This window comes from Platichthys flesus, chromosome 15, assembly GCF_949316205.1.
Source record: "Platichthys flesus chromosome 15, fPlaFle2.1, whole genome shotgun sequence".
Lineage (NCBI taxonomy): Eukaryota > Metazoa > Chordata > Actinopteri > Pleuronectiformes > Pleuronectidae > Platichthys > Platichthys flesus.
This window is the reverse complement of record NC_084959.1, coordinates 2,885,591-2,897,623: the sequence shown is the minus strand read 5'-3', so window position 1 is coordinate 2,897,623 and position 12,033 is coordinate 2,885,591. Positions and strand designations below refer to the sequence as shown.

General features: G+C 41.2%; 1 protein-coding gene across 2 annotated transcripts; it reads right to left on the bottom strand.

Annotated features, from left to right (window-relative positions):
* Nucleotides 1–375: 375 nt before the first annotated feature.
* Nucleotides 376–12,033, bottom strand: tmem248 (transmembrane protein 248). 2 transcript variants are annotated; one of them, XM_062405962.1, is made up of 7 exons: nt 11,673–12,033; nt 9,960–10,118; nt 8,719–9,007; nt 6,683–6,833; nt 5,688–5,871; nt 4,930–5,073; nt 376–3,950 (listed from the first exon to the last, which is right to left on the bottom strand). In XM_062405962.1, exons 1-7 carry the CDS (start codon nt 11,673–11,675, stop codon nt 3,930–3,932), a joined length of 951 nt encoding a protein of 316 aa, XP_062261946.1. In that variant the 5' UTR covers nt 11,676–12,033; the 3' UTR covers nt 376–3,929. The 2 variants fall into 2 exon arrangements, with proteins under 2 accessions (XP_062261946.1, XP_062261945.1); XM_062405961.1 differs by having other exon boundaries at nt 4,892–5,073; nt 11,673–12,032.

The following is a 12,033-nucleotide window of genomic DNA, read 5'->3' as shown; positions in this document are numbered from 1 at the left end:
GTGTTGTCCTGAAACTGTTAGAAATATGTTAATGAACCACTGAGTTTCAAAACCACAGCTGAAAACAATATGCAATAAATACACAATTTAGAAACATCAGTTCCCATTTTAATAATCTTAATTTGTTAGATGTGAGCAGTTTTCATCGGTTTCTGAGTTTAGAGAAAGACGCATTTTCTTTTTTTGATAATAACGAAAATACAAATATAAAATATTTAACCTTTAATTCCAACACACACACAGAGAATGAGCCCTAAACTTCAGCTCCGACACTCGGACAGTCACTACCAGCCAATAAGTCCAAGTTACTTCCACTGGCACTTCATCAATCTTCCTCTAAAGGAGCAGATAAGACAAACATGAGTGTGAGACAAGTGCAGGTTTATCATTGAGACAGTTTATTTAAACTTGAATTCATTTACAGCAGTTCCACTGGAGAAGAGAAGGGTTCAGCTGATGACCTACAGCCACATGAAACCTATGGTCCTATCTACCGGATGAACAGGGGGTGGGGGTGCAGCTCCGTAGTGCAGAAGGCACAGAGTCGGCTTAATACTCAGTGAAGCGCTGCTGACATGACGGAGGAGGATGATGAGACGGCCGCCTCGTGCTCCAGCTTCCTGTTCGTTCTGACCGATTTCTGAACGTGGAAGAAAAAAACGCCTCCAGTCGATATATAAGTGGAGTAGATTCAAAACACTGAGTCTCTTCAGCTCAGAGGTCGTATCATGAGAAGTCTGTTTTAGATTTGAGTTTCAAAAGCCGGCGCGTTGTATTATTTAAAAAAAGAAAAATCTAATGTTTGTGAACAATGTTAAGGCATTTTGCAAGAAGAGACAAAGACAGAAAATCACATGGAAACAGATCATTAGAGCAACACTGAACAACTTGTTCACCTTAAAACAGAAGCTTCTAAAGGAGTTGATGATTCAGTGACTAGAGAGAATCTTTCCTCTTATTCTCACTACGAGTCCTCATCCTCGGTCCAGTATCTGGACTTTGCACATCGGACGATATTGACAATCGATCGAATCATTAAACGGGAAGTCGACTCAACGCCAACTTGTCTGATCCGAGCTAAAGAGATTGTTATTTATGTTTTAACGGACACAGAGGAAGTTGTTTGGTTTGTCCGAGAGAATCCGACGACTTCAAAGCTCAGAGCCAAACAGACGTAATCCCCTTGTGAGGCTGCAGAGGGCGCTGTTGCCTAATTACAAAGTTACACAGTGTTGCTTTAATTATTATGGCAAAACAAACATATCATGCAAGCATCTTTCACACCATCAAGTTTCTTTCGCTCACACACACACACACACACACACACACACACACACACACACACACACACACACACACACACACACACACACACACACACACACACACACACACACACACACACACACACACACACACACACACACACACACACACACACACACACACACACACACACACACACCGTGCTAACAACCATCCCGGATATGAAAACATTGAGATCAGACTCAGGAAGACTTGTCCCAGCATCGTTCAGTCAGGAGGAAAAGAAAAGAAAAGAGCACACCCCAAAAGTCGAAACCTCTCACTCTTCCACTGACGCACAACAGACACACACACACGTGATAATCCAACAATGAATGTTCAAAGAGTTTGATACAATGCCCCAAACGGATAAAAACCTTCTCACGAAACCCACTTTTCAATTCAAGTAAAACCTTTCAATCAGAAACAAAAATGAAAACAACTAGAAACTACGACACGTTTCAAAATCACTTGGAATTCTCACATCTCAGATTCAATGATGCTTCTTTGAAAAAGTACATTCAACAGGTATTTCAAATATGGAACAGAATTATAACGAGGTAAGTAAAACCTAAAAAGAAAGAAATAAAGTCGTCCATAAACAAACTAAAGGCGGATTTAGACTGTTCTATTATTCTCTGGTTTTCCTTTAAGAATCAGTATGTTATTAATAAAAATAATAATCTAATGTGATTCGAGTACAGTTTTTTTTTTTTCTGTAAATTTCAAATAAAATGTGATTTAATACATGATTGTCAAAGTTAAAATATGGATTAAATAACCACTGGAAGAGCAAGAGCTGGATCCTTAAAGCTGCAGTTCAAAGTTTGACCACTAGGGTGAATATGTTTTTGTTTCTGTGCTGTCAATTCGATACAGACTCATAACCTTCTGACTTTCACATTTACAAGTATCCAGATACTGGATCAGACTTTGAGAGAATCACAAGCTGAAGCCGCCTTTATTCACCGAAAACTCACTCAACACTCACTTTCAAACACCGAGCGAGTTTTTGCACATTTTGTTGTCTGTGTTGATTTGTGTCTACAAAAATAATTTAAGTTATTTAATCATGATTCATGTTTACGGTGGGAAAGAAAAAAACAATCCATAAACTTTCTCTCTGAATGCAAAGTCACTGGAATCCACTTTACTTGGTTCTATTCTACTTATTATTTACTTTTCGTTGGAGTCCAACTTCGTAGTTTCACATCAGTTCACATTTGATTTTGGCCATTCGTTTAAAATGACACAAAACGTGCAAGAAATCTAAAAGGTGCAGAAATGACGCAAACGCGTGCAACTTATATTGCTTCACTTAAAATCAAAGCACAAGAAAATTATTAAAAAAAACCTTCCCATCATAAAACAACTCAACTTGACATTAAAATTAAGAGATCAAAAAAAAAAGGTCACAACTTTTGCTTTGCGACCACCGGCTCATCGAAGTGGAATAGAACAGGAGGAGGAGACTGGAGTGTTCACACTGGAAAGAGAGAACCATCTCCTGGCCTATTATTATTTCTGTGTCAAGCAAGCAAGTCAATCGTAGTGTAGGTATAAGGCAAGAATCATATGTTTACTCCATCCAGGTGCAACAGAGGCTATAGAGACTGTACATGTGCTGCAGAGCGACCGGCAGCTGACGAACCACGAGAGGCAGGTGAGTCACAAAGAATAATGAAATAATTACTGAATTACTGAAATAATCAAAAGGCAGAAAAATCATATTTTTAACCACAGGTTGTGCAGCCTCTTGGACTGCGACATCAGAAATAATCGGAATACGAAGAGTTCATCTGAATTAACGAGTTGTGACGAGCTGCTGTGGAGTTTGGTGCAGAGCAACATGCTTCATTCATTCTCCTCCGTGTTGAAGCTGAGATAAAACGTTCGACACAAGCATCTCGTCATCCTCAACCCAGCTTTTCATTTCAGTCACTTAAACGTTTTGTTTTCAAGCGACCTGACATCTTGCTCATCATCGTGGGTCGTCTCCAAAACGTCCGATTCCCCAAAATGAGTCGAGTGCCCGTCTCCTCCATGTTAGCAGACGGGACGTGGACCAATCACACTGATGCTTCATAAGTTGGGTTTTATTAATTATTAGCTTCATTTCTTTATTCGTCCATCGTTATTCACAGTCTATGAAAAACCCAAAAAACATTTAGAGAAGTGTAACCCCCCCCCCCAACACCTCCTTCCTCTTCTTGATCTTCCTTATAATAAAAAATGAAAAAGTGGCGATGAAGTTCTTGAATGTGGCCGTTGGCTGTGTGTCTGTACTGCGGGTCTGTACTGCGTGTGCGGACATGGCACGAGGGGAACCCAGGCAAAGAATCAGAATCATAGTGAAAAAAAAAAGAACATAAGGGTCTTGCACAGATTATCAGAGTTCCTACAAATATTTACACCACAGATACAGGCACTTGTATATCTTTGGTTGGAGAAACCCAACATTGCGAGGAGTAATGCATTCACAGAGCTTTTCCAGTCCCTTAATTTTATTTCCAGGGTTCACTAGGCAACTGGTATGTTTGTTTTATTCTTCGTCCGAGTCTTTTTTTTTTTTTGAGTTTGTCCGTTTTTGCAGTTAAGTTCTGACAAAGCTCTCTCACATCATTTTAACAGTCTGAGAGCGCCACCTGCAACAGAGAGACATGACACGGGGTTACTGCAACAGACACACAAGGGTTAGTGAGAAGAACAGCAGCGGGGAAATTAGATGAGTAAAAGAGGACAGAAAAGATTATTTAACATATCTCATAAACTGATTAAGCTCTTTGGAATTAAACTGGAGCAAACCATCTCTGAAATGTCCCTTTTAAAGGGGGGTGGATTTTTGGGGGCCGATGCAAATACTGTTATAAAGGGAGTAAAACATTTCTGATACAGATTTATTAAATTCAAAATAAATCCTAAGATTGCTGTTGTTGATTGTTTTCAAACTGGAATTAATAATACAAATAATTAAAAAAATGTTAAAATAAACATGATTTTTAAGTAAAATGTAAAGAATGCAGAAAATATATTTACATTTGATGTTTCATTATGTTTTGCTAATTTTCTTAATATAAGTTGTATATATTTGTTATCTTATATTTATAGTTATCTACAATAAAGATATGGTTAAATGTAAAAGACTATATATATATATGATATTGTATTTTTAGATATGTATCTTGACTCCCTGATATTGGTATCATCCCCCTATAATGAGTCAGAATCTAATTAAGAAAAAAAAAAAATACTTGCTGGTATCAAAATTCAATGCACACATTTGTATGTGTAAACAGAAGAACCACTGAACTTCAGCTCAGCTCCACCTGCTGTTGTGTGTTGTGCTACAACAGGGAATTAGACCTGAGGGGAGGATCTTTATTTGTTAATAATAATTATATGAAATATGACCATTTGCTCTTTGTTAGTTAATAAGGTGTAAAAGTCCCACATTATTACAAGACATGGAAGAAAAAAAACATTTGTATTGATTAATATATTTTGATGATTAACACAGAATCACTGTTGTGATCGGAATCACGTCTTTTAACCAATCAGTGGTCAACCGACGCTCGGCTGGAACTACCTGTGCACGTCATTTAGCTCGGCTGGTGTCTGTTGTACCTTCTCGGGGCAGAAGTCATGGCTGGTTTGTCGTACTTTGCCCGGCCGCCCCTTGATGACTGCATAGCAGAACATGGTGATGACCATGACAAACAGGAAGTAGCTAGTGTGCATCAGGTGCAGGTTGATGAGAGAGCGGTCATCCTGTGAGAAACGAGAGGGTGTCATGAGAATCACATGAACACTTCTACACAAATTAAAAAATGTACTGATGCAATACAAGACTATAGCTTATAACTGCATTGCTAGGAAAGATAAACACGTCACAAGAAAAGAAAAATCAATAAATCTTCAAAGCTATTTAGGCTCAATTTTTTCAAAATAAAAGGAAAACAGGAGGAAAACAGAAGCTCCGTCAGTCGATAGGTCTCTTTTGTTTTGTTGAAGAGCTCAGGTGACCGTGCAGGCACCAGCACGTGTTCCCTTAATTGTATGCGGCAGCATTCAGTGCCCAGTTGAGGACGGTGAATGGGATCAATGGGATCCAGGACCAGTCTACTGCCAACAGTATAGATGGAGCCGAGACTTAATGGCTTTGCTACGAGTGAGTGACTCTAAACTGCAAAGACTCAGTCGTCCTCTGTTGTGCTGCAATGACTTTAAAGAAAACAACATTCTAGCAAGAAATGTACGTGAATTTAGATGTAAAACACTTTATTAACAATTAAAAAGCTGTTTGAAAATACTTTAATGTATGTGTGAAAAAGAAAAGAAATAAAAACCGTGACTCTGGGGAATAGACGGTGGTTTTGACTCACATCTGGAACGATGACGGTGAGCTTTGGGTTGAGAGCGTGGTACACCTTGCCGATGGCTCCTTTATAACACCAGAAGGGGTTGTAGTCCTGACTGTACTTGGTGTCTGAGTCTCGGACTGTGGTGAACACCTTGTACCAGGAGGTGGCGTTGGTGTACGTCTCCGGCACGCAGTGGGGCGGCTGCCTGCAAACCAAAACACACACTCAACAGTTCAGTACAGTGGTTATGAGAGAAGAAGAGTCGAAGATACTGTTTCTCTGATTCTTTGTTTCGTAATGTCTTGTTTTTAATATTGGAGCTTTTAAAGAAAATGGAACATGGATATTTTATATGAGGGTGACATCGAAGCAGCCAGAGATAAAAACACATCAAATAAAAACCATAAAACCATAAACACCACACTGCAGTTATATGCCTCTGCAGATTCAGTCTACACACATTTGTTTTCCAGACTCGTACGAGGTCACTGGGACAGAAAATCTAAACCGTGAAATCTAATCATTTAATCTTCTGGTCAAAGATAAACCTGATTTATTTATTTCCTTAAAGGCAGTCGTAAGATATCATATTATTTTGTGAGGCCGCTTTGTGGTTTGACCTTTGACCATCCAAACCGAATCAGATTAATTGTGAGTCCAAACCAACATTTGTGTCAAATTGAAAAAGAAAATACTTTGCAGCGTTGTTGAAATAAAACATTAACGAGCCATAAAGGGTTTTGTGAGGTCACTGTGACTTTGACTTTGACCTTAGACGACCAAAATCTAATCATTTAGATGTGGAGGCATAACAAGACTCGATATACTGGGACAGAGCTGCAGACACACTTATTACTTAGATTAAACTTTGTGGATTCGTCAAATTGAACACTGGGAAATGACATGGAGATATAAAACACACTGGGACCCTGTGTTTTTCACTTCATCAGTCGTCAGCAGCTCTGGGCAGAGACACAAAGCTCTGTCCCGTGAGTCGGGGAGACGTTCCAACTCACACTGTGACTGGGAAGATGTTGCTGGCCGCTGTGATGGTCATGCACGTGCTGAACACCACCTGCTCGCAGTGTCCGTGCAGCACACAGTCGTCCGAGTTCCAGGACACAGGCAGGGTGAAGGTGATGTTTATTTCTTCATGGGCTTCCCGGCCTAAACACACAAACACAAACGAATAACACATCATCAGGAGATTTACATGATTCTACGAGGACTTCAAACTCCTCTGGCTTTCTGTTTTTTACTTTTTACTTTGGGTTGTAATTGTCAGCCAGAAAACATGCACAGTTCATAAACGTCCAACTTAATAATCCACATTGTTGTTATTGTTGATATGGGAACAATAATGATGGGACTGAAACATGGAACAGGCCTCCAGAGAGGAGCCTCCAGCCTCCGAGGCGATCATCAGATCCTCAAACTGTCTGAACAGCTTGTACACGGTTATTCCCTCAGGTATGAAGCCAGGCACAGTCACAACAGCAGTATTACCTGTCATGTCAAGCTTCTCCCCTGATAATAACCAACAGACTGTGGAGATTATAGGATTATGATTCAAACTCGGTGGACTCCTGAGTATGGACGTGTGAATCCAGGAGAACAAACATGGACGAGTTTCTGTTCTCAGAAGTCAAACACCTGATTACAGCTGTAGTTCGTCATCACCTGGTCACTCTACGTCATTTAATCTACAAATTCCCATAAGAAGATAAGTATAAAGAAATCTGCTCACACCTCCTCCACATTTCACACACTCATAGATATTAGTCGTCTAAATGTGCCTGAGTGAATATGTAAATAAAATACACCTTTCTCACGGCTATCTCACAACTTTAGAAGAAGCATCCTCCACTGGCTCTGTTCAATTGAAGTTTCCCAGTAAGACTTGACCATGTGACACAATGCCAATACCAATACCATTCCCGTTCTGGGACCAGTTAACATGTCTGCTGGGAAAAATACTATACACTGGGCTGCTTGACAAATGATATGCCTTCACATTCAAATTCTTTCTGAGACCTAAAAGTCTGAAAACATTTGACTGTGTGTCATTTAAAAAGTTGACAAACAGTCAAATGTGAATGTAGGCAGGTACTGGCAGCTCAGAGGAATCCACTTCCTCTTCCTGTACAGTGTTTCAAACCGGACTACTCACTCTGCGCATTACCACATGTACAAAAATCCTTACTGACTTTTCTCATCCATTCCTTTTCAACAAGTTACGAGTTTCAGGCAAAGGTCTGAGACCTTTAGCAGCGAACAGTTAAAGACAAACAGGAAAACATCCGGCACGTAAAGTGTTCTGTCAATTCTGTACCAGCGCCAACTTAACCATTTGCCTTGGGGGGGGGGGGGGGGGGGCTGAGACCACATACTCCTCTGAATCCAGATACACTTCACTCAATCACCAGTTAATAGATTGGATCGATTGTAATAGATGGAAGATGACACCTGATTTGAGTGGGACATTTACTTTCAGCTGCTTAAAGTTATATTAGAACTTCACCAGTTTCCCTCCAGCCTGAAACACAAGTCATTTCTTACATCCTCGTTAAGACGACGGACATGATTATTGAGTGTGAGCTGCCACAGGGAAAAAAGTAAATGTTCAAACAAACACTGTACATACACATTCAAAGCTCATGGTAATTACTCTTCAGTTTGTCTCTGCGTTCTGAGACCTAAAAGTCTGAGACCTTTAAATATGAGACCTTTAAGTCTGAGACCTAAACGTCTGAGACCTTTACATCTGAAACCTATCGCAGGGCTGAATGGGAACAGCTTTTAGTAACACAAGGCGGCTACTGTTAGTTCACTATGGCTCTGTGCACACCTGGCATTAACATGCATCATGGCTCAGGTGAAAATCCAGTGCACCCAAGACTTTGAGATCTGATCCCTCAGACCACTTTCAGACGTTCCTTTAGCCGTGTGTTTGTGAAACTTTCTCCTTGATGTCTGACAATACTATTAAAATAATATCTTACGAGCGTGTTAAACATCTTAAGCATTTAGTTTTAGTGCAAAACCAACCTACCAGAGAGGCCGACCTGCTGCCCCAGCACGGTGGCATACAGGTGGGTGATATTGCGCGAGTAGCCTCCGAACGGGCGCTGCGGGTCCAGCGTGAGCGTGATGGGGACGGAGATGTTGATGGCACCCGAGTCGTCCAGCAGGAGGGGGGTCTGGGTGCTGGAGCGAGCCTGGCCACTGGTCACGACCAGGCTGTCCGGTGTGGTGGACTCGTTCAGGCCATGCTTTATCGTCTCGTTCTCCGACACGCACACGTCCAGCTCGTTGTAGCGCAGCAGGAAGGTGTTCCAGTCCTGGTGAGGAGAAAGAGGGATTTGATTGGTGGAGACATATGATGTGGAATACATAGAGCCTCCCTTGTAATATTCAAGTTTTGTTTGGCTCACAATATTTCAAACAACTTGCTATATATCCAGTTGTTTAGTCACATGTATGAATACGTACAGTGAGCAGGTTACTACCTCGAGCCTTTAAAGCTGCTTTCAGACGTGAACTGAACTCTGTGCATTTCCCTGAAATTTACCAGAGGACACAAATGTCCAAGTCAGTTGCTTTGGACATTATCCAGAACTTGTCTTGCCCTGCCCCCTCCAGTGAAATGTCCACGTGAGCCTATGTGGAAAATTCACATAGAGCGAGTGGGTTTGTGGACGACAGACGCAACACTGGAATAATACGATTATCCCAGGATGAAAAAAGAGGAGACGTGAACCTGGAAGATGACGACAATATCAATTGGATGGAACATTTGATTCAAGAGCTTTTAAACAAAAACATGTGATTCTCACAGTGGAGTCTATACGTCACATTCTGCCATGTGGATGTTACCAGAAAATGTCTGCACCCAATTATCTGGACGTTTTCATGTGTTCGTGTCTGAAAGCAGCTTATGATTTGCATCTGCTTCCGAATCAATGGCACATGCAAAGCTTTATTTCCATACATGCACAATCTGTTTGGGAAATAAAATGCAGACTACGTCCACACTGGGATCAAATGAGATGTGAGGCTTGCACCGTTTATCTAGAAATCCTGGATTCAGACCTGCAGACCAGAGTAGATGAGACTAGAAAATGCTTAATAGGTCACACACTAAATGCAGCATGTTTTAAACCTTTTGGGGGCGAATGAATCCCGGTGGCACAAAAGGTCATGACACAACATTTACCATCGTCTGTGACCACACTTTACTGGAGGTACCTAGAGGAGCACACTATGTACTTCCATCTCATCGCAGTGACTCACCTCGGTCAGCTCCGGAGACTTTATCTCTTTAATCTTGAAGAAATAACCGATGGTCAGGAAGGCGATGGCCAACGCACTGACACTGATCATAAAAATGACCAGTGGGGGACGGTTGTTGATGTGGCTCCTTAGGTTCTCTATAGAATTCAACAGGTACACCTGCATATGCACAAACACACAATGGGGACAACATTAGCACAACAATCTTGTGCATCACGTGGGTTTCTAGCAACAGGGCTGAGTAACTAACCATAAGATCAATGTTTTCATTATGTGCAGCTGTGTATTTAATATAGATAATAAAGTCACAGACACACAAAAAAACTTTCCAGAGCAACGTATAAATGCTCTTTAATAAATGGGCCAGATCATGTTGTTGAAAGAAGAAGTATCAGGACTGAACACTGTGCACTTCTATTCAGTTAAGGGTTAAATATGCAAACTTTAAAGAATGCAAAAAATGAAGTCAGTTCAGTTTTACTGGAACTGACTCAGAGTCTGTTGAGTAACAAGCCAACAAGATAAAACTGTGTGTTGATCTGATTAAGGTTGTTAAACACAAATTAGAGTCTGGTCTGTGCTCCAAGGATAAAATGTGTGTGTGTGTTTTTGTCCTTGGATAAGAACACACAGTTCATATTTAATGAACTTTAAATATTTATTCATAATAAAAACACATGCCCAAAAAGAGCAGAGTTTAACCCAATCTCAGCTGTTTGAGTATAAAACAGGGTCTTTACAGACCAAATTAATTCTGGGTGAGAAGGTATTGAATATTCCTGCAGTGTCTCTGGTGAGGTACCTTGAAATCATTAAGATCTGGAGAAGAAGCATCTGATTATGAACTTTGCCATAATCCAACTTGTCTTTCCCACTATTATTCAACTGGTTTGTCAATTCTAAACTTACAAAAATAAGCATTACATAAGATACAAAACTGCTTGTTTAGACTTTAGACTGTATTTATCACATGTTTTGTTATTACGCAATATATATTCCAGCACAGGGTGGAGGCAATACATGTATGTAGGTAAGCATGTCTGCGTATGAACAGACTGTAACATGCTGATTTTACTTATTTCATTATCACAACCTAAACTCTTCTTTGTAGCCACATGACATATTTACACACATGATTTATCTATACTTCTTATACTGCATCACACTCTTTATTATACTAAATATGACACACTTGTAATTCACTGTACGCCACAAGGAGAGAAGTTAAGAGGGAGGTTATATTTCATATAAGGAAGGAAATAAAGAGTTTAACAACACGTCCAGTCTTTCTTCTTCATGTCAACACAATGTTATTCAGTGCAGCAAGCAAGTTCTTATCTAATTGTTATTATTGTTGTATTATATTATGTTATTATTCTTTGACCAATGGGATTTGAGCTTCCATCAAAAAAGACAAGGTCCCAATTGGTAAATATGAAATTTTCATAAAGTAGAAAAAGGTGGAGAATGAAAGGTTGATGTTCTACAGCTGCTCTCACGGACCCTGCAACGTGGGGACATTTGGGTTTTGAACCATCATGTCTATTGACTCCAGTGTTGTCTGGATGCCAGCCACAGGCAGGTGACAGGAGCTGTCAGCCCTGTAGCATGCTAAGCTAGCTACCTGGCCCTCTGACAGCTCTGATGGGACAAACTGAGACTTTAACGTGTCCCGGGGACAAACAGCAGATTTAATCAAATGAAACGTCTCACCATGTTGTCCTCCTGTGCACGTGTCGGGGGCGAGCAGGGAAGATTCGTTGCGGGGGGGCTATGATAAGAGGCAGCTAGCCTAGCTTAGCTTAGCCTCGCTAGCCTGTGCTGCTAGCTCGCTGGCGGTCCTCAAGCTAGTTCCTCCCGGATCCGCCGCCGAGTAGCAGGAGTCGGTGTCCGGCGGAGAGGTGGAGGCGTTCGGGGTTCAGACCGCCGCGTGCGCCGCTGCCCATGCCTTGCTCCGGGGTTCTGTGGGTGGGGAAGCGTCTCCTGGAGCCTCGGTCACATCTGGATCCTCCCAGCTGGCTGCTGCTGCTGCTCCGCGTCCCCGAGCACTGCGCACTGGACGCGGCGCTGCGCC

What these genes read in the sequence shown, in the direction of transcription:
- tmem248 (XM_062405961.1), bottom strand. An exon ending in AACATCTTCCCAGTCACAGT is followed by an intron (nt 5,872 to 6,682) that starts GTGAGTTGGAAC and finishes TTTGGTTTGCAG; the next exon opens with GCAGCCGCCCCACTGCGTGC. An exon ending in GAGCTAAATGACGTGCACAG is followed by an intron (nt 3,951 to 4,891) that starts GTAGTTCCAGCC and finishes TCTCTGTTGCAG; the next exon opens with GTGGCGCTCTCAGACTGTTA.